Below are 23,723 nucleotides of genomic sequence, written 5' to 3' on the forward strand. Positions count from 1 at the left end.
CCCAGCTTACCTGCTTCCTGCTTCAGGCTTCCCGCGAATCAAATGTTCGCGGGAAGCAGGGGAGGGGGCGGAGTTGGGGTGTGGGCAGGGCTGGGGGCGGGGCCGGGGCCCCGGCCCCGTGGAGTGTCCTCTTTTTGGACACTCAAAATATGGTAACCCTATTAAAGAGCCACCATAACAAAGCAATTAAAAGTCTACAGAAGACAATCTGTTCTTATGTATAGCTTGAAATATTTTTGTAATATATTGGCAACGCTTTTTAGTTAGGTACTATAAACCCAGCTTGACAAATTCAGCAAATTGCTGCTATCTAACCTTTTTGTAGCTGTGTAAGAGTGCTTTAGAATGGTTTAGAATTCAGCCTTGTAAATGAAAACAAAGAAATGCTGATAGAAACAAAATAGCAAGTAGCTTAAACTCTCTCATTATGAAAAATTAATGTATTGGTACAGATACCACGCAAGAGTGTTTGAAATTCAATAACTTTGCCGCACCATGCAGCTTCCCCCGCACTCCCCATATAGTTGCTTTCCATCTAGAAATGGGAGATCAGACATCCCTGCCAAGAGCAGGGCAATGTGAAGTTAGGCATTCTTTCTGACAAGGAATGATTAGAGACCCACAAAGGTCCTCACCCTATACATCCAAGTGAACATATGATGTCTATACAAAGGCCCTGGCCTCTGGCACATCCCCAGAGCTTTCCTTCTGCCTTGCACTACCCACAAGTTCCAATTAGAGGGGGCAATATTTGCCTGTCAGAAGCTGAGACTCAGATACTTCCTGGAGGGAATTGCTAACAAAAAGCAGAGGTGGTAGATCCCAGACAGGAAGGTATGACAGCATCACTAGATTCAGTTTCAGGTATTCTGTGACAAATATTGGTGCAACCACACATACTAAATTCTTAAAAGGTGAGAACAAGCTGGCTTCTCAAGCTGCCAAGGCCCAAATAATGAACACAAAGCATAGCAACACAAAACGCTATTAATACAAAAAGAAAGCCTTTAAATGCTGTGGATTATTTTTAGTATAAATAACCTTCTAACTTCAGTTTTATGATTCTTTATTTCTGATGCAAATAATTTTCAAATAATAAAAATGACAGAATAACTAATTTGTGTGCCACAGTTAATTTTGGGACTAAAAAATAAATGATGTCCTTTGAAATCAGGGTGTAAGCTTTCCATACCTCTGGGATAGGGCACCCCCTGTGGCAGCAGCGGGGGAATGGTATGCCTGCCAGGTGAAGCAGTCGCCGGCCTGGCTTGCGGTTGCACAACTGCGCAATTCCCAATTCAACCTGCTGCGTGTGGGTTCAGAAAGTTAAGAGGTAGTCTAATATCATGGGGCTGAGAACTTAAGCAGTCTTGGGTTCCAGCCTCCTGGCTGGAGCAACCAACAAGAGTCTATGGTCCAGGCCTCCACTAAAGTGAGGGCTGAGCAAACAGCCAACATTTCTGGCCTTCTGGCCTAAAGGTTAGTGGGCAACCAGCCTTGCGTACGGGGCCAGAGATAGGGAGACGCAGGTCCATAGAAGTGACTGGCAAACCCGCCACAGGGTCAGTGAGGAAACATGCAGTCGCTGCTTCACGTCCCGGCAGTACAACCGGACCAAAGTCTTGCTTCCCTGGGCTACTTCCTGCCAGCTACTATTGGCACTGCTGTGTCGCCACTGGGACCTGGCTCTCAGTCTCATGGTCATGCGAACCTTCCTCCAGTCTCTCCCTGGGGTCTTCCATCTCCTAGGACAGTGGTTTGCCTTTTCTCCCCGCTGCCATTTTCAGCAGCAGGCAAAGGCTCGGTTCTCTGGGAAGGACATCTGCCTCCTTCCCTGGTCCAGCCCAACTGAGCTGCAGGGCCCAGCTCTTATACTTCCTGCCTTGCCCTTGCACTTCCTGGGGGGGGGGGGGGGAGCAGGGTTAGCTGTGCCCACCAGGGGAGTTAATCCCCTCTATACTGGAGGGAAGCCACTCTGCTTTACTACACGGGGACAGTTAAAGGGTTTAGGAACAAGAATTAGGGAACTTGCAGAAGAGAACAGACTATAGGTGAAATCCTGCCCCTACTGAAGTCAATCCTTGGATTCTGACAATTTAACTCAAGCTTGAAAACCCAGAGCATGTAGGTATACCATTTGAACTGAGAAAACTAAGTAGATCATGGGTGGAATATATTCTTCCTAAAAGAGCAAGAGTTCTTGGATACTGTGAAAGAACCCAGAAATGGCATAAACGTTTCCCGGAAATGAGGCTGTTAAACATTTTGGGGAAATCTATCTAGAAACCTGTAATATAGTGACAAGCTCTACCCATTCTGGAATTTTCCAGGTTATATATTCCCTGTTATGCATCTATATGCAGATGACAAAAACGGCCTATAGTCTGGTGCACTGGAACAAGTGATACAGTGCTTGTATAAGACAGAGACATGAATGAGGGCTAGTTGTCTGAGACTCAAGGCAAATGAGACTGAGAACATTAGCAGATATGGGGATGCAGTTAAAAGACAAGTTCTTAGACTGAAAAACCATTGGGGCAGAGACCATGCCTCATGTATGCTTGTAAAGCACCTAGCATAAACAAAGTCCAAGTTTAAGTGGCACAAAAAAAGAGAGGAGTAGAGAAGGTGCTCTAACCTAACATTTGGGGTCAAATTAAGAGGAGCTCTTCACAAAGAGCCAATTTGGAAATTTAAATTGAAGTACTAGAGGTATACGTAGTACTACCAAATTAATAACACTTACAAAAAGAATCGAACAGATACTTACAAAGACTCAATAGTCTACATCTTCTCTCCTTAAGTATATCTTCATTGCAGAGTTATTCTGGACTCTTACTTGGGAGTTACCCTAATCCCACACCATTCCACATGCAAAAGCCTCTCACTCAGGTTTACTGATTCTTTCAATCCCATAGCTTGCATAGGGCTATAGGCTAGAGCTTGGGTGCCACTTTCACATGAGCTGGTAACCCATCGGGTGACCAGAGGTCCCGATTTTACAGGGACAGTGCCAATTTTTGGGTCTTTTTCTTATATAGGCTCCTATTACCCCCATCCCCGTCCCGATTTTTCACATTTGCTATCTGGTCACCCTAGTAACCCACCACCTTTGCAGTGAGATACAGGCTAAATCACTTGATTGCTGATAGTCCCCCAATATCTTCCCATAATTCCCCCCTCCATATGACCAGAAGGATAGACAAGATCTTCTACAATTAGAGTGGGTCATCTTATTGCAGCAATAAGAAGCATGAGACATGCTCCCAGAGGTCTTAGCCACACACACTTAATCACAGCATTAACAAGGACCCAATAACTCAAGTATGGCTTTGCAGGCTAGGATAACCCAGATGTTCAGACCTTGGTGATGTTTACCCAGTTAACTCTGCAGTGAATGCAGACCTTTTTATATTATATTTCTAAGGTTCAAAGAGGGGAAATATATAACAATTACACAGTCACCTAATTAAGAGAGGTATAAGAATTGAAGGGAGTACTCAATACCCACAAATATATTGCATGGTAAGATGATTTTCTGATAGTCCTCCTGAACTTATTTCTTTTAGGAAGAAGGATCAGAAAGAAGAGAACACGTGCATTTCAAACTTGCATTTAAAAACTCTGCACACTGCATTAGGTGAATGTTTTATTAGCAAATAACTAAGACAACAAAAGAAATCTACTATTACATTACTCTAGTCCAAGCATCGCACCCAAAATTGAGACCAGAATATTCAAGATAAATTACAGTACTGATCACCCAATTTCACTTTACTGAAAATAGTTTTTGCTAAGCTCAATGGCAAATGTATTCATGCAACACCAAAGCTACCCTCTTCCCCCCACCTTTAAATATGATTCCAAGTTAACACATCAAAGATAAATCTTTCAAGCACAAAAATTGCTTATTTGGCATATTGTTACATTGGTGCGCACACTCAAAAAGTGTCTCACTGGGTTAACTCACAGCATGCTTCTATCACTGGTGATTGAATAATACCAACTAGGTAGAGAAGAATCCCTATGAAAACAATCACTGAATTAGGCAGAATGTAAATTTAAGCAATGCATAAAGATCACTGTAGCTTGGGACCTTAGCTCCTCTGCAGTTTGAAAATTATCCTGCACAACATCTTCAAATTTAGCCACATCTTTCTTCCTAATGAAAAAAAAAATCCCACAAAAACAAAGGAATAATTTCTGGATAATGTTCATCTTTTCAGGAATTGCAATGAGTGAATCTCCTGTCTCTCTGTGGTTGTAATGGCTAACTGCAAACTCTGATTTTTCCATGTATTTCTGCAAATGCAATTTTTCTTGATTTTCTGTTCAACTGAAACATTATCAACTGAAGGGGGGGAAGGTTATCTTTTCAAGTTACAAGCAACGTACATGCTTTCTACAGAACAATAACAAGAGAGACCCCAAGGGCAGTGGGCCCTCCTCCTTTCCTTCTGCAGACTGGAACCCACAATTCCAGCTCCTGAGGATCAGTACCGGGCTCAGTACTGAAGTCTGGGTCGGGCACTGCTCGGTGTGACAGAGAAGTCATTCTGACACCACGGAGTAGGAACAGCTAGAAGGAGGGCCAGGCCTCAGGGGAAAACCCCACGGGTTCCAAAAAGGCCATTGCATTTGCACGGGCCAATGCCCACTGGTCTGGTAGGAACCCCCACACTGTGATCCACCACCATGTAGGGCTGTCTGGTGAGGCACTGGACAGCCCCTCTGCTGGGTGCACAATTCCACCTCAGACTCTGATGATGAGTCATCTTCGGGAACCACGGAAGTGCGGTATGCATCAGCTCCAAGGGCCAGTGCAGAGTATTCAGGGATTGGTGCTGAAGCAGGGAAGCCTATGTCAACATCAGCAGGGCCAGCTTCTCTCTAAATCAGGGGTCGGCAAGCTTTCAGAAGTGGGGTGCTGAGTCTTCACTAATTCACTTTAACTTAAGGTTTCACGTGCCAGTAATAATGTTTAAAAAGCTTCATTTAAAATTAAATTAAAATGCTGATCTTACGCCGCCGGCCCGCTCAGCCCGCTGCCGGCCTGGGGTTCCGTTCACTTAGTTCAGCAGCGGGCTGAGCGGAGCCGGTGGCCGGGACCCCAGTTCTGTCCACCGGCTCCTGCCAGCTGGGGTCCTGGCTGCCAGCCCCGCTCAGCCCACTGCTGGTCTGGGGTCCCGGCCCTGCCCACATAGAGTGAGTACCTCCCTTCTCCCTGGTTCGAGCCCATTCTCTTCCTCTCTCTGCACTGAGCTGAGGGTGGGCGTGCACAGAGCACAGGGTTGGGGGTGAAGGAGCAGGGTCTGGCCAGGAGCTAGAATGAGGGAGGGGGCTCAGGGTTGGGGCAGGAGGTTTGGGTGTGGAGCGCTTACAAGGGACAGCTCCCATTTGGTGCGAGGGGTACACGTGGGAATGTGGGGGGGGTGCAGGAGCTCCCGTTTGATGCTCAGGATGCGGGTGCAAGAGTCAGGGCATGGGGTGTGGGATGGCTGGGAATGTGGCAGAGGGCTGGGTGTGTGTGGAGGGAGTGCAGGAGTCAGGGCAGAGGGCTGGGGTGCTCGGCTCATGGGGGTACTCCCAGCCCCCTGCCATGAGCGGCTCACAGGCAGGGGGCTGGAGGGGATATGCCCCGATTCTCCCCCTTTCCCAAAGGCCCCATCCCCGCCTCTTCTCTGCCTCCTCCCTGGAGCAGCAAGCATGCTGCGGCTCCGCTTCTCCCCCTCCCCGTCGCAAGGGCGATCAGCTGATCAGCGCAAGGAAGGAGAGGAGGAGGGGCAGGAAAGCAGCACGCTGGGGGAAGAGCGGGGGAGGGGGAAGCTTGGCTGCCAGCAGGACCAAGCTTCTACCTCCTGCCCCTGCAGGAGAGAGCTGTAGGCGGGGGCTGAGTGGGGCCGGGACCCCGGCAGGCGGCAGCAGAACTGGCTCGCGTGCCGCAGGTTGCCAACCCCTGCTCTAGATGGTAACAGTACTGTACAGGGCTCCAGTACTGAATGAGAGCTCAAGGCAGCATGCTTCCTTCTGTTCACCCTCACCACTGGTGCCGACTCTTGCACTGCCGGTGATGATGGTACCGAAAGTGCCAGTAAGTCCTTGACCACAACGAATGCCTCCATGGTGGATGGCACCACGATCCTGCTGGTGCCATGATGTTCCCCAGTGCCAACAGCTGGTCCCACAGCAGATTCAATGGAGCCTGCCAACAGGGCGGAGTCGATGGTGCAATCTGTGGAGCAGGGGCAGAGGAGTGGCCAGACACAGGTTGCACTCCACTCCCTGTGCTTGTCCTCTCTTAGATCCAGGGAATGCCCTCTCTTGCACCGCTGCTTCTTTCTCAGCACCGGTGATGGGGAGTGGTGCCAAAAGTCCCATGCAGCAAGAGGAGCACTCCGTATCGACACCAAAGTACTGTGCCAAGTCCGACCGGCTTAGCTCCGAAGCCAGTCTGAGCACCGCTTCCATCAGCAGGGAGTTGAAACTGGCCTCCCAGTCCTCCTTCGTATGCAGCTTGAACTGGCGGTAGATCTGATAGTGATCTCATATGTAAGTCTCACCCAAGCATTTTAGACAGCTGGAGTGCAGGTCACTCACAGGCATGGGCTTTCCGCAGGAGGCATAAGGTTTGAAGCCTGTTTATTCAGATATCCTTAGTAACAATAAGCTTTAAGATTAGCTCCAGTACTATTATGTGTAGAAAACAATATTCCTAATAAACTTTTAAAAACCACACTATAAATTTCTGCCACAAGACAGCATTTTTCTTATGCTACATAACCATGTATTTTACTACAGATCAGGTTCTCTTTAGAAGATGGAAATGAAACCTCCTCAATGTTACATATAGAACACAGATTCACCAAAGGCCAGCTACTAGTGTTTATGTTCTTGGAGTAAAAATTTTCAGTACTGCCTAATTCCTATTTTCAAAAGTGCATAAGCCACTTTTAACTGAAAGTGTGCAAAACTTTTTTCATTTCCACATAAACTTTGCTATAGGTGGTGAAGTGGGGTTTTTGTTTTCTATTTGTGAAGATTACTGCAGCTGTGAAATAAAACCCTGTCAATGCTGTGAAGTGAAATACAATGTACAATGGAAAGTAACACACAAATAAAAAGTGTGTGAAAGAACAGGGAAAGATTTTAATTGAATAGGATTTTTTAAACAGATAATTTAATACTAGCTAGTAAAAGCATGCAAGAATAAAATGTATACAGAGTGCACAGAGAAAAAGTCAATAGAACTTAAGAGCTGAGTCCCTTTTGAAAATAAGATTTAGCTATCTAAGTCATTCAGGCCTTGCAATGCTGACTGGAGCCACACCTCAATACCTTTAAAAACCTGGTCCAAGACCTTCAGCCTCATAACACAACTTAAGGTATGCAACAATAGCACTGTGTCTTAGTTATCAAAATATATTTATGTATTAGAATATTCTATTTATAGTTACAGTGGAAGAAACAGGTAAAAAAATTGAGAGACTTGTTAAATCCTTATAAAAGTTAAGATAATTTGTGGCAATGTGGGGGAAGAGTCACAATAGTTCACAATTCTTCTATTTATTATATTACAAGCCAACTTACCTAACACACTGACGAAAACATCAAAAAGATGAAATGTGAGTAGAGGTTCCTTCATCTGGCCATAGTAGTCTGCTATCGTTTTGAAGACATCTCTTTCAAATCCTATGTATGTAGGTTGCTTCAAATCTGAACAACTGGGCCCTAAGAGAAGAAATGAAACCACAAACAGGGTTATCTATTTTCATTTCTAGCCAATACAAGAAAAGTTTCAAAAGGGAAAAATGTAAGCTAATTATTCAAAGTAGTAGTTACACACATTGCAATTAATCTAGTGAAAACAAACATAATACACGAAAAAATACCCACCCATAATGTCCTTAAAATGAGTCCACTCCTTGCTATTTACTGCTCTACACCAGGCATTCAACATTTTTCCAACACGCTATAAAAAACTCCACAGCCCACCTGTGCCACAACTAGTTTTCTGCATATAAAAGCCACTGCCAGCATTAGGGGGTAGCAAGCAGTGCAATTGTCTGGGGGCCCCAGGAAGCTAAGTTGCTCTGGCTTCGACTTCAGTCCTAAGTGGAAGGGCTCAGGGCCCCGGGCTTCAGCCCCATGCAGTGGGACTTCGGCTTTCTGCACTGGGCCCCAGCGAGTTTAACACCGGCCCTGCTTGGTGGACCCCCTGAAACCTGCTCACAACCCCCCAGCGGGCCTCGGACCCCTGGTTGAGAACCACTGCTCTACACAATACCTTCTTTTAATCAAAATATTACTCTCAAGTTTTACATCCCTTGTTTGAAATGCAGTAGTACTAGAATGATATGCGATGAGAGATGAATGTTTGAAGTTGTTACTTAATTAGGTTTCAGATAGTATTTGGAGATAAATGCTTATACTATGTGTTCATAGGAATACTATGGCCAATGCAGCTGTGCCCCTGTAAAATCTCCCATGTAACTGCTCTATGCCATCAAGAGAGAGTTCTCCTGTTGACATAACTAAACCACCTCCAACAAGCAGCGGTAGCTATGTTGCCAGGAGACACTCTCCTGTCGACATAGCACTGTCCAAATCAGTGTGTTCTTCGGTGTAACTTATGTTGCTCGGTGTGTGTTTTTTTCACACCTCTGAACGACGGAAGTTATACCAACAAAAGTGCTAGTGTAGACATAGCTTACTAAGATCATTCTGGAATTGAAGGAAAGAGCAAGACATTAATCAGTATCATCTAACTGCAACTGATAGGATTTTTATTTTCAAAATAAATTCATTAATAGCTGTTACCTATGTAAACGCACTTAGTAGTTTCACACACAAAAGTTAAAGCACAGTTAATATTTGTACCTCGGCTGTGGTTTCTTCTCCCAGGCTTTTGCTGATGACATATGCCACTTCTGTTTGAACTTTCAGGTACTACTACAGCCAATTAACCGAAATGAAGGGGGGGAAATTATCTGATTTAAGAAACAGAAAACAAAAAGTTGATATTTTCTTCACTAAATTTAGTTGGCTGTAGTAGTGCTTCTTGAACATACAAACAGTGACTGCTTATGACAGACATCTACAAAAATATGGGATTCAAAATGGCTTCTTAGTCTTTGCTAGGAAAAGGAACCACATCAGAGGTAAAAATACCAATTCTGCTGAAACATCTAGATGGGTAACATTCAAACACATAGCAAAAATATTTTACTACAATAGGTAACGTTCCCTGCTTTATGATTCAATGTTTTGTTACTCTCCATGGCTAGAAACACTTTAGTAATCAGTACACACACATTCAAAGCAGCAGACTTTTCTAAGCCTTAGTTCTCAAACAGTGAATTGACAGACATTTAATTGATCCTTGATGGTTACAATGACTACGTAATTACCACAGCTGTCACTAAATTTGAACCTCAGACATATGTCATCCATACAAACTGTCAGCATCCTACATTGTATTCATTTCAAAGTGCCACTTTCAAAACAAGGTATTCTGCTTTCAAAAAAATATATATATAAAAAAGATAGTCATCAAACCTCATGTATATATTATAGACAGAGCTATAAAGCCATCCTGTAGCTCAGCTTGCCTAACACTTATCATAATTAAGCGTCTACCAAATTCGTTGTCATGAAAATCACGTCGCTGACCGTGAAATTTTGTCTCCCCTGTGAAATCCCAGCTCTGAAGGCAGAGCGTAGAGCGGCGGCTGCTGGCCAGGCGCCCAGCTCTGAAGGTAGCACTGCCACCACCTGCAGCATAGAAGTAAGGGTGGCAATATCATACTATGCCACCCTTACCTCTGCACTGCTGCTGGCGGCAGCGCTGCCTTAACAGCTGGGCACCTAGCCAGCAGCCACTGCTCTCCCACTGTCCAGCTTCAGGCAGCGCCGCCGCCAGCAGCAGCACAGAAGGGTGGCATGGTATGGTATTGCCACCCTTACTTCTGTGCTGCTGCTGGAGGTAGTGCTGTCTTCAGAGCTGGGTACCTAGCCAGCAGCTGCCGCTCTCCATCCGCCCAGTTCTGAAGGCAGCCCAGAAGTATGGGTGGCAATACCTCAACCCCGCTACAATAGGCTTGCAACCCCCTTTTGAATTACGACCCCCAGTTTGAGAAATGCTGCAGAGAAATCACACATTTTTCATGGGTTGGTCATGGCATAACACATTTGCAAATTTTGCTATTTATGTGGTGACCAATCCGTGAAAAATGTGATTTCTTTGCAATTTAAGTACACTCCTAATCATAATCCCCTCATTTTCTGTCGCTTATAAACTTTACCAAACTAAAGCCATGTCTACACTATAAAGTTCAGTTGACACAAGTTACATCAGCATATGCCACCAACCTTTGTGCAAGTACCAACTTGACTGCTTGCACTGGCGCTCGTGAATACTCACCCCGAATGGTTGCACTGATGTAAAATGCAGCATAACCTAGTGTGCCCTCCCATGCGCTGCCATCTAGCTCTATGTCTTGCAGGACATTTTCACAGTATTTTGTGGGATACCAGCAATTTCTGGCAGCTAGGGGTCAAGTTTCCATTTATGCCACTTTCTCCATCCCATCAGTTATGCACCCTTTTATTAAAAAAAAAAAAAAAAAAAACAAACTTCCACAGTCCCACACACCGCTTTTTGGTTTTTGCCATCTCTCTGGAAGAAGCATGGATCCTGCAGAGCTCAGTGCAGTTATAATGACCTTTGCTAATACAGGACACATGATTCTCCTGTATTTGCAGAACTTAAATGAGTACTACTACAACTGAGTATGCAATGAGGAAAATATGGAGATGTTCAAGCACAACAACAACTGGATGCTGATGGACACAGCAAATAAAATGCCAGGTTGCTGACGGCATTCATGGAGCAGCTCCTCACAGTGAATCACTGCTTCTGAGCCCAAGAAACAAGCACTGATTAGTGGAATCACATTGTAAGGCAGGTTTGGGATGTGACAAAGTCCACATTCCTGGATCTGCATGCTAAGCTCACTCCAGATCTCCATCGCAGGGACACCAAATGAGAGCTGCGTTGACAGTGGAGAAGCAAAAGGTGATCACGTTCCAGAAGCTTGCAATTCCAGATTGATATCAGGCATTGGCCAATCAGTTTGGAGTTGGAAAATCCACATTGGAGGCTGTTGTCATCCAAGTGTATAGGGCTATGAAGTGTATGCTGCTGCACAGGACACTGACTCTCACAAATGTGCAGGAAATGGTAGATAAGATTTGCAGCCGTGGGGTTCCAAACTGCAATGGGGCAATAGATGGCAAGCACAGCCCTATTCTGGCACAAGCCTACCTTGCCAGTGAGCATATCAAGAGAAAGGGATCTTTTTCTGTGGTTGTACAAACACAAGTGGATGACCATGGACACTTCACTGATATCAATGTGAGCTGTCAGGGAAGGCACATGATGCTCACATCGCTAAGAGAACAGAACTTTTCCAAAAGCTGCAAGCAGAGACATTCTTCCCTAGCAAGCACATTCACATTAGTGATGTTGAAATGCCAATAGTGATTCTGGGGGACCCAGCCTACTCCTTGTTCCCCTGTCTCATGAAGTCATACAAAGAATACCTTGATACACCAGAGAAAGATTCAACTACCAGCTCAGCTAATGCAGAATGGCTATTGAATGTGCCTTTGGTAGACTGAAGGGTCAGTGACATTTTTTACTCACTAGACTGGATCTCAGCGAGGAAAACATGACCAGCAGTATAGCTGCATGTTGAATACTGCTGTGAAGTGAAGGGGGGAAACCTACCACAAGGATGGAGGGGCAAGGTGGACCAGCTGTCTGCTGAATTTAAATAGCCAGACACAAGGGCTATTAGAAGAGCCAACAGCTATACATCTGAGGGTGGTCTTAAAAAAACATTTTGTCAGCCAAGGAAAAGTTGTGTGACACTTTTATGAAATAATCTGTCTTGTAACAAAGCTTAAATACTGGTCAGTTATTGCCTCCCATTATCAAATTCTGTAATGAGTCTATAATGCTTGATATACGCTAATATACAGTAAGTTTCCAAAAACAAAACTTTATTGTGTGCAGAAAACAGGCAACAAAATTGAAGTGCAAACATATAAGGTACAAACCTTTAAGCAACGCTAACAGGATGAACCAACCTTTAAAACCCCTAGTAAAAAAAAACAACACACAAGTAAACAATGAACATTTATGTTCATATACATAAAAATTATTTCAGCATAAAACACTGTGGCTGATCCTGGGATTTTCACAGTTGATGTATAGCTATGGTTCTCCTTGTTGTCTGCTGGCGTGGAGTAATAGGGGTAAGGATGTACACCATGCTATCATCTTTTATGTTGGGTGTGTAGGGAGCACCAACCATGATTTTGGAAAGGCTACTGAATCATGAATCTTTGGGCACAAAGGTCAATGATGCTTTGCAACATCTGAGTTTGTTACCTGAACAAACCCATGATGTCCTGGTGCATTTCCAAATGCACCTCTCAGTCCTTTTCCCCTCTCCTGCAACAACTGCTCTCTCCATTCTCAGTCCTTTTCCATGGTCAGGTCATAAGGCTCCTCCAAGCCATGTTCATGGTCAGAGGCCACAGAGGAAGGGAGGATCTCACAGCACATCCTTTCTTATCTGCTTCTCTATCTTCCTGATAAAGCTCAGATGTTCAGCCAGCATAAAGGGGGTAGATGCAGTGAAGACTGATGCAAAGAATTCATTTAGCTTCTCTGCAATGGCCTTGTCTTCCTTGATCGTCCAGTGGCTGCTCCGACTGTTTGGCAGGCTTCGGCTTCTGATGTCCTTAAAACATTTTTTGCCATTCGCTTTTTGCTAGTTGCTCTTCAAATTCTTTTTTGGCCTGCCTAATTATACTTTTACACTTTACTTGCCAGAGTTTGTGCTATTTTCCTTAGTAGGATTTGACTTCCAATTTTTAAAGGATGCCTTTTTGTCTCGGACCACTCTTTTTCTCTATTGTTTAGCCATGGCTCTTTTTTTCCTTTTTGGTCCTCTTATTGTTTATGTAATTATTTATTGATTTTTATTTGGGGCATACATTTTCTTTTAGCCTCTTTTATGGTGTTTTTAAATAATTTCCATGCAGTTTACAGGCATTGCACTTTTGTGACTGTTCTCTTTAATTTCCAATTAACTAGCTTCCTCATTTTTGTGTAGTTCCCCTTTTTGAAGTTAAATGCTAGAGTGCTGGATTTCTTTGGTATTTTCCACCCTACAAGTATGTTAAATTTAATTGCATTATGGTCACTATTACTGAGCGGTTCCACTACATTCACCTCTTGGACCAGATGCTGTGCTCCACTTAGGACCAAAACAAGTATTGCCTCTTCCCTTGTGGGTTCTAGGACTAGCTGCTCCAAGAAACAAGCATTAACAGTGTCTAGAAATTTTATCTCTGCATCCCATCCTGATGTGATATATATACAGCCAATATAGGGAGAGCGGAAATCCCCCATTATTATTGCGATTTCTGTTTCCGTAGCCTCCCTATTCTCCCTGAGCATTTAACAATCACCATCACCATCTTAGTCAGTTTTGTTTGTTTTGGGGTTTTTTTGTAACTTGATTTATTTTCACTCCAACTGCTGCTTTAATTTACTAAGGGCTGAGTCATCCATGAATAACATGGTTCCTGAATCTCAATATGCATAAACACCTGCTATAACAAATTATTATATATATATATATATATATATATATATATATATATATATATATATATTAGCCACATGCCTACAAAAAGGTCATTGGACCATTTTTCAGAGATTTGTCACAAATGAAAGCTAAATAGTTAAAAGCAAAACAGCTTCATATACTCCAGGAAATATGTTGCATTGGCAAGAGTATTTACCAGATGATCCTAAAGATCTTTTCCATCTCTACTTTCTAGGATATGAATCGGAGGACATAATTCTGACCCTTTAAATAAAATGAATTTGAAGTGAACAGGAGTTACTTCAATTTTGTTTTTATTAGAATTTGATATACTTACAATTTGCTAGACACTTCATTGCTGACAGTACCCAATGAGGTAGCTCTTCTGCTCAGAAGGGGGGTTGTGGAGAAGAGATGAGAATTTAAAGCAGTTAATACATTAACAGTCTGGCATAATACAAGAGAAGTTTAAACCACATTTACTGAAAGACTTTGGATTACAGTTCTCCAACACCTTAAAATACTGTTGATTGGGTTACTCCAAGGACACACTATCTTAGATGCCATTGACCAAATTTTATACCAGTTATACTACTCCAATCTTATGGAGAAACATAGCAATAAAGTAGTTTATGAATCAGTGGCAAACATATCTAAATTTCAACTGAGACATTTCCCCCAGTACATCAAAATATATATTTTAACAGTAATTTTAAAATATAAGGTTTGGCTGGAGGTTTCAGTCGAAAACAGGGAAATTGTGGAAGATTTAAGAATATACGGTCTTGATGCTTCAGAGACATTATAAGAACATAACGGCCATACTGGGTCAGACCAAAGGTCCATCTAGCCCAGTATCTTGTCTTCCAACAGTGGCAAATGCCAGGTGCTTCAGAGGGAAGCCCAAGTACTGTAGGGGACTGATGGGACAGTAGGAAAAGGCATAAACTCCTCTGACACCTAGAGTGAAGGGAGAAGAAGGATGAGGGAGCGCTGACCTTGATGAATGAAAATGGGTTAGTGAGAAAATCTTCCACCTTTACTCTCAAGTACCTTTGCATCTTGAAACCTTGAACTGCCTGTGGGTAGATCAGGGCAAAAAACAAAGACTGATTCACACTGGTAGGGCTCTTCAAAAGCTGACTTAATCCTGGTCAACACTAGAAAAGATGCACCAGTATAAAGACGCTGGTTAGGGTTGTCTTTTTAACCAATATATTTATACTGGTATAAGCCCTAGTGTGGATGCAGTTACGCTGATATAAAGGTGCCTTATATCAACATAGCCTATTTCGCTTCCTGAACTGGAATAATCAATACTAGTATAAGCACTTTTCTACAGGTATAAATGTGTCCACACTAGGGGAGGGATTTCCACTTTAACAATACAGGTGTAGTTAAAACAAAACAAACAAACAAAAAAACTTTCTAGTGTAGACAAGCCTTAAAAGACCCCAAGACAGCCAACAATACAGCCTTAAAAGAAAAAAATCACTTAGAAGAGCTATAATCAACATAGGAAGGCTTAAAAACATAATAAAAATCTCCAGCCCACTCACTTGTTTTGTCTTCCAAAATGACGATGCCCTGTTTATTGACATTGTACACATTGTGGATGATATGCTTTGGGTTCACAAGTTTTGTATCCAATACTTCATCCAGAGAATCCAGACCCAAAACTTTTTGCAAACTGTTAAAATAAATAGTTTACATCATCTGATTTTTGTATATATTAAAAAACAAACTGATACGGGGAACGATTCACTTGGTCAAATTAATTCCTTTCTGTTTGTTTTTGTTGTCTTTGGGGTATGGAAGCTTGAGGCAATTTCAAGTACATTATTTGATCATTAATATTTTCATTCTGCACATTTCATTGATGTAGATCCAGTTCATTTTATACAAATAACATGCCATTTTAACAGTTTACACTGTAAACATTATCGGTTAGGTTCCACCTGCACTGTAAAACAGCCAGTGTATTTTTTAATCAGAGGGGGAAAAATATATATATAGTGGTCTCTATAGACCTTGGAATCTATTAATCAGTATTCTTTTATAATAAAAAAATAAAATTCACACATATACACAAAATAGACAGCCCCCTACATTGTGCAGGATATTAATGTTGGATTACCTATCATAAAAGAATACTGATTAATAGATTCCAAGGTCAGAAGGGACCACTGTGATCATCTAGTCTGAACTCCTAACAAACACAGGCCATAGAATATCTCCAGAATAATTCCTTTTGAACTAGAGCAGAGGTCCCCAAACTGTGGGGTGCATGCCCTCTAGGGGGGTGCTGAGGAAAGTTTGGGGGGCACAGCTGGGGCCCAGGCCAGCCCCCATGGAGGGCAGGGAGGGAGAGCCATTCAGCTTTGCTCCTGGCCCCGCACCCGGGGCCCGACCCCCAGCCCCAGCTGTGGCCCCAGCCTTAGCCCTCATACCTCTGTCTAACCCCAGCTGTCCCCCCCCCTCGGCCCTGGCTCCTGTGGGGCGCAGGGCAGAGACAGGTGTAAGGGAGGCACAAGGTAAAAAGTTTGGGGACTACTGAACTAGAGCATATCATTTTAAAAAGAAAAATCCAATACTGATATTAACATTGCCAGTGATGGAGAATCCACCACAACCCTTGATAAACTGTTCCAATGGTTAATTACCCTCACTGTTAAAATTTTACAGCTTATTTCTATATATAGGAAGCTTGTAGAATTGTTTTCACCCAGCTGATCAGATCTTCCATTTTCTGTGTCCTCAAACTAAATACTTCACTTTTTATTAAAGATTTTTAGGACTTCATGCTCCCAGAAGAGCTGTTTGAATTTTACCATTGTGGAAAGAGAAGGGAGGAAAAAAGATTTCACCACACTACACAACACAAACCCATATAGAAAAATTAGCTATATAGTGTCATAGAAAGAGGAATTGTTAAAGCTGCTAAATACAAAAGAGATTATTCACAAATCACACGCTGATAGTCAAATAATAAGCAAGTCTAATTAGTCTAGCAAGCATAGGCCTAATGGCAGTAAAGAATGGGTGAAATTATGAGAAGTAGCAGAGAAGGTGAGACTATTACCCAGTATACACATTAGCCTAAAGGTGGAGGACTCACAAATACACTCACTGTGATAGCGTCATGGATTTCCATATCTCTTCTATATTTGCCTGCATTAACTCTTGGCGGTGCACAAGTCTGCAAGCTGGTACTTCTCCTATTGCTATACTGTGACGTTTGAACCACATTTCAGAATTCTGGATTACAAAAGGGAAAAAAAAAAAAAGCACATTCCTTTACCTACCAATTTTTTCAATGATAAAATAGTATAGCACTTACACAGGGTAGCATGCTTCCTCTTCCAAGCACTTTATGAACATTAACAAATGCTCATAAAATCTGTGAGCAGTAACTATTTAAGTATTATTTAGATTTTATAGATGGGAAGCATCTTTGCCTCAGTTAAGTGATTTGTCCAAAGCTGCAGAAGGAGCCCATGTCAGAGCAGTGCTTGCAGTTCAGGAGTCATTAATCCCCATCCCTATGTGCATGTTGTTAAACAGCACCTTTCTGCGGTTCTAAAACCAGTACAAATATACTTTGTGACATACTCAGGTACAATCCAGACCAATGAGTATCTGTGTCACCCCTACTCTGTAACCTGGGGTGCCCTTTACAATACCTTGCTGCTATAGCCTCCAACCTGGACTGCCCACAAACAGCCTCTAGCACAGGGGTGAGCAAACTATGGCCTGCGGGCCACATCTGGTCCGCCAGTCGTTTTAAGCTGGCCTTTGAGCTCCCGCTGGGGAGCAGGGTCTGGGGCTTGCCCTACTCCAGTGCTCCAGCTGGGCGCAGGGTCAGGGGCCACTTCACGTGGCTTCCAGAAGGAGTGGCATGGCCCCCCCCCGGCTCCTACGTGCTCCAATGGCTCCCTCCAGCACTCCAATAGGAGCTGCATGGGCAGTGCCTGTGGACAGGGCAGCGTGCAGAGTGCAGAGCTGCCTGGCCAGGCCTCTGCATATGAGCTGGAGAAGGGACATGCCGCTGCTTCCAGAAGCCGCTTGAGGTAAGTGCTGCCCGGAACCTGCACCCCTGAGCCTCTCCCCATACCCCAACCCCCTGCCCCAGCCCTGATCCTGCTCGGAGCACCCTCCTGCACCCCAAACCCCCCATCCCCAGCCCCACCCCCAGCCAAAGCCCTCACCCCTGCACCTCACTCCCCCACCCCAGCCCAGAGCCCCCTCCTGCACCCTGAATCCCTCATTTCTGGCCTGCACCCCCAACCTGAGCCCTCACCCCCTCCTGCACCCCAACCCCGATTTTGTGAGCATTCATGGCCCGCCGTACAATTTCTATTCACAGATGTGGCCCTCAGGCCAAAAAAGTTTGCCCACCCCTGCTCTAGCATGTAAGTCACTCCCAAATTTGTCCATGTGTGCTGCAGCCAACCAGCAAGCCATAATTCGGCTCTTACCAGCCTTAAAGACTACCACAGGATTACCCCCACCACATTCCCCGTCCCAGATTTTCCCCCAGAAACCTATGTCCTGTACGATCCATCCTCTTCTGGACAGTACAAATAGAGAGTCCATTTGGATTAGATAAAACAATATGACAAGTTTATTTACTACAGAGGGACAGATTTTAAGGAAGTACAAGTAAGTACAGTTCAGACCTCAGAGCGCTCATATATATATATATATATATTATATATATATATATATATATAAAAATATAATGGTCTGAACTGTGCCATTAATTTCAAGGGATGATAATTTAGATGCCAACGATAGTTGAAATATCAACAGTGTTAACAATTTCACTGATCAAAGCACGTAAGAAAAAGACATTATCATATCAAAATCTAAACCTATTTCCAAAGTGTGCATGGGGAGTGTGTGCTTTAGCAAACACACAGGATTAGCCCAGAGGAGGGTTGGAGATATGAAGATGTATAAATTAAAATGCCCAGGCCTTTAAACAACATATGTCAGAAATGCAAGCGGGAGCACAATTGGTTTCATGTTTATGATGTGGGGGGTGGGGGGGAGGCAGTTTGGGAAATGCTGGGATCAGGTAAGGATTAAAACAGAGATCCTCCAAGTTCACACAGCAAAACAATCCAACACAACCTTTCTCTATGGCTGCAGCACATTTTACTCCTGGGGGAATTCTGCGCATAAAAATTCTGCGCATAATATTTTAAAATTCTGGAAAATTCTGCATATATTTTATTTGTCAAAATAACACAATATAAATCACTCCAGTTTGAATTATTTTGGTAATTTATTTCAAGATACCGGTCAACAAGTATGTCAATAATACAGACAACAGCAACAGAGATTCCCCCAGGAGTAGAGAGTTAAAGAAACCCCTACAACAACCCAGTTCCAGTTCGGGGGTGTTGGAGGGAGCTGTGTGGGGCCTCCAGAGCCCAGACACCTGCAGTCCCATCCACCCCAGAGCCCAGCTGCAGGGCAGCCCCTGGCCCAGACCGCAGGACCCCCAGAGCCTTTACTCCCCCGCAACTTCTTTACTGTCCCACCAGGGGACATGGTGTGGTGCAGCCCTGCCCTTCCTTTGCCAGAGCTGCTCTTCCTTTGCCAAAGCTGGCTGGGTCTCCCAGGCCCTCTCCCGTCCCTGGGAGAATAAGGATCAAAGAGCATGCAGAGCCTCCAGCCCATCCAGTCTGGGTGCTCCACTCACTGTGAGCTGGGATCCGCAGAGTCCAGTGGCCCCTAATGGTGGCCAGAAATTCTTCGGGGAAAACAAAGAATTCTGCAAAATTCTGCATTTCACAGTGGTGCAGAATTCCCCCAGGAGTATCATTTATTGTGAGCAAGTATGTGGAAGCCGTAAAAACTGTAGCTTTATAAGAGTTAAAAAAACGGTAGGGACCACATGCAACATTCAAGTGAAACAATCATGCAATACAATTCCAATAAAATGACCATTTTATCCTGGAATGAAGTAAATTTGTTCTTGTTTTACAATACATTGGTATGTAAGTTAAATGTCAAATATATAGATTCATACATTCCAAAGCCAGAAGGGACTATTGTGTCCTGTATAACACAGGCCATAGAACTTCCACAAAATATTTCCTAGCATATCATTTAGAAAAACATCCACTCTTTATTTTAAAGTTGTCAGTGATAGAGAATCCACCATGACCCTTGGTAAATTGTTACAATGGTTAATTACTCTCGCCATTAAAAATGTATGCCATATTTCCAGTCTGAATTTGTCTAGCTTCAACTTCCAGCCATTGGATCGTGTTATACCTTTCTCTGCTAGACTGAAGAGCCCATTAACTATTTGTTTCTGATGTAGATACATCTTTTTAAGCTAAAAAGACTGAGCTCTTTGAGTCTATCACTATAAGATATGTTTTCTACTCCTTTAATCATTCTTGTAGCTCTTCTCTGAACCCTCTCAAATTTATGAATTTATCCTTTACAGCATTTACCAAGTACAGAATTTAATGTAATTTGTGAACATAAAAATAATCAAATGAGAAAAGTAACCCATTTGAGAGAGAAAATCAAAACAACCAATGAACTTTAATTAAAAATGAAAGAACAATGGCTTCCTCTAAGCAAAAACTCAACATACAAAAATCTATTTCTTTTAATTTTTGTACAGCCAAACACTATACATCAAAAAAGAAGAGATCGTTAGTTTATTTTATCCCTTCCCATTACCTATTTTCCTTTCAGAATATCAAATATTTTAGAAACTGGAAACAAGAAATCTTACCATCATGAGAGGCTTCACTGGGATGTGTTCTTGGGAAGTGCCTGCCTCAGGAACATTCCAGTCTGGAAATTTAATTACTTCCTTTCTATATGGAGGCCTTGTTGGATATGGTTTCAGTGGTGAGGAAGGAGGAAACCTAAATAACATTAAAGATAACACTTATAAAATTACACAATATTTAGAAGCGGGTTTTTTTTATTTACTATTTTCAACCTGTCTTTCTATATTACTTAATATGTGGGTACACATATATAAATCTAGTATGCCTGAATACTTCTCCACATTAGGAGATGTTGATCCTGCTAGGAAAGGTTTAAGTGGATTCTGCTTTCTCACTGAATCAGGTGGGTTGTCACTCATTTGGACCTCTTAGATTACATCTTCACTGAAGAGATCATTTGGGCTCCTTCTTGGATGTTATCCCTCAGATCCTTCTCATTCACATATAAAATGCTTTCTCTCTAGGTTAGTGGTGCTTTCATCACTAGCTAGCTAGCTATCTGGGGCTATAGCAGGGGTTCAGGACTCCTCAGGCGGTCACATGGTTCTTACATGGGTGGTCACGAGCTGTTAGCCTTCACCCCAAACCCCGCTTTGCCTCCAGCATTTATAATGGTGTTATATATATATATATATATATATAAAATGGTGTAAATATATAAAAAAGCATTTTTAATTGCTGGGAGGGTCACACTCAGAGGCTTGCTATGTGAAAGGGGTCACCAGTAAAAATGTTTGAGAATCACTGGGCTATAGTCTGAAACTCCAACTAAGGATTTCACGTGAGCTGGTAACCCACTCCCTTTGCAGTGAGGACACAAGGCAAGTCATTTGAATGCTGACAGTCCTCCAATTATTTCCCAAATCCCTCTCAGTGTTCCCATAAGGAAAGACAAGTTTTCCCATAATTCACTGGAAAACAATCAGAGCAGCTCATCATACAGCAGTACAAAGAACCATGGATTATGTTCCCAGTGATCCTAGTGATACACACAGATCAATGAAGCACCAGTCAGAACACAGTAACTCGAGTGTGACCTTGCAGTGGCTGCTCACACCTGACCTAGGGTAACCCAAGTGCTCAGACACAGCTGCTGATCACCTAAGTTCCTGCGCAGCAGCCTATTAAGCACCATGCAGGCATTCAGGGCTGCAGTGGAGAGAGAGGCCTCTCCCCCAGTGCTGCACCTGCCACGGTGGGGAGAGGCGCCCCTCCCCCGGCCCCAACCCAGCCCGAACAGTACCGTGTTTATAATGGCGACAGGCCCACGCTCGGCAAGGGCCCCGCCGGCCCTCCACTTCACTTGTACTGTGGCCCTGCGGACAATGGGAGCTGAAGGGGCAGTGCCTGCAGATGGGGCAGCATGCAGAGCCGCCTGGCTGCGCCCCTCCGCGTAGGAGCCGGAGAGGGGACATGCCACTGCTTCCGGGAGCTGCTTGAGGTAAGTGCTGCCTGGAGCCTGCACCCCCAGCCGGAGCCCTCAGCCCCTCCCACACCCCAACCCCCAATTTCATGAGAATTCATGGCCCGCCATACAATTTCCATACCCAGATGTGGCCCTCAGGCCAAAAAGTTTGCCCACCCCTGCTATAGTTTATGCACTTTGTTTTATGGAGTTTGGGAAAGGTGCCTGCTTGTCCAGTCTGGATGTGTTTTACTTTCAAAAACCAAATAAAGATTAAAGAAAAAATAATAAATTAAGTCGACTGTATGATTTGCCGCTTGTGTCACAACCATGCAACTAAACAATGAGCTGTTCATAACATCTGGAAATCTGAATTTAAAAAAGGCTTGTTACAGTAATGATCAAATAAATCAAATCTTAAAACATGAAACCCATATAAAAAGAAAGAGAAGAGCCTAAGAGGTAAGACTAGTTCTCTGTGGAGGACTTTCTCCTGAGGGTAAAAGAGCTGGAGAAACTTGAAGCATTTAGGAAGAAAGTCTAGATTCCAACTCCTTCTGGGTAAGCAGAAGGAAAGCTGTAGCCAATACAAAAAAGCGATCCAATAATTGTGAACTGTGATGGGGTATAACAAATCCCACTCTGGGCAACACAGGGTTAATGAGCTAATATGGGTGCAGGGGAGGGATAGCTCAGTGGTTTGAGCATTGGCCTGCTAAACCCAGGGTTGTGAGTTCAATCCTTAAGGGGGCCATTTAGGGATCGGGGGGGGACACTGCCAGGGACAGTAGTTGGTCCTGCTAGTGAAGGCAGGGGACTGGACTCAATGACCTTTCAAGATCCCTCCCAGTTCTATGAGATAGGTATATCTCCATTTTTTATATATATAAATGGAGATATATATGCCATCCCATCACACCTGTAAGAAATGTCAGATTTGGAAGAACTTAAAAAGGAAAGACATAGTATTGTTGACGGCAGACCAGAACTCCAGTCTCCAGCTCCTGGAGAAAGGGTTGACTGAAGGCAAGAGCTTTTCAGATGACCACTGCCCAGCAGCCCCTCTCTAGAGGAAGAGAGGGCTTGATGCTGATCCACCTATTTGAGGGGACTATTTTCCCTATATTAATCTATGGGACCATAGCTTAATAGGAACATGTTTGGTAAGGTGCTCTTTCTACAGACTGTGGGACTATTCATTTGTGTTTCTTTTTTGTGTTCATTGACAACCCCAGAAGGGGCAGACTGTCCAGGGCTCAGCCAGAGGCCGAGTCCCTTACGACTAGACTAGTGTGATGGAATGCCCAGCTCTGCAGAGCAGAGGCCTTGGTGAGTGCAGGGGCCTAGTCCAGGGGGCATTCTGGGGAAGGAACCTGGTGACAATGTGATGAAGAATAGGGACATTATCTTCTCACTCCTGGGGGAGGCTTGAGTGACCGGGACTGCCAAATACAGTAGGCCTAAAGATGTAACATGACATGGATCTGGAACATCTTCTAAAGTGGATGACCAAGAACAGCAACAGTGGGCCCAGCAGAAGCAGTGTCTGCAACAGATGGCTGCCCATCAGCAACAGCTAATCCAGGATTTAGGGGCACAACAGCAGCAGCAGTTGGTCCAACAGATAGTGGCTCTGATGTAGCCTCTAGGGCCTGACTGACAGCCCCTGGAGGTGTGGCTGTGCCAATGAGACTCGCAATAACTTGGACGTATTCCTGGGGACATTCAAGAAACAGGCAATGGCAGCCCAGTGGCCACCTGAGCAGTGGGCCATCTTGTTAGCGCCTTACTGACCAGGCCAGCACAGATTATGTACCATGGGCTAAACTCAGCAGCAGCATAAGACTACACCCAGGAGAAAGCAGCTATATT

General features: G+C 43.8%; 1 protein-coding gene across 2 annotated transcripts in view; it reads right to left on the reverse strand.

The window, feature by feature from the left end:
- DEPDC1B (DEP domain containing 1B) overlaps window positions 1-23,723 on the reverse strand; it is a 52,362-nt gene that overhangs the window by 13,478 nt on the left and 15,161 nt on the right. For both annotated transcript variants that reach the window (XM_026649106.2, XM_026649105.2), the window contains 5 exons: window positions 20,446-20,581; window positions 16,813-16,940; window positions 15,242-15,372; window positions 14,020-14,067; window positions 7,588-7,728 (listed from right to left, as the gene is read on the reverse strand). In XM_026649106.2, coding sequence (XP_026504891.1) covers window positions 7,588-7,728; window positions 14,020-14,067; window positions 15,242-15,372; window positions 16,813-16,940; window positions 20,446-20,451 — 454 coding nt within the window. In that variant the 5' untranslated portion in view covers window positions 20,452-20,581. The remainder of the gene's footprint in view (window positions 1-7,587; window positions 7,729-14,019; window positions 14,068-15,241; window positions 15,373-16,812; window positions 16,941-20,445; window positions 20,582-23,723) is intronic.

The sequence above is a fragment of the Terrapene carolina genome, unplaced genomic scaffold (genome assembly GCF_002925995.2).
Source record: "Terrapene carolina triunguis isolate 2854851 unplaced genomic scaffold, T_m_triunguis-2.0 Scaffold69, whole genome shotgun sequence".
Lineage (NCBI taxonomy): Eukaryota > Metazoa > Chordata > Testudines > Emydidae > Terrapene > Terrapene triunguis.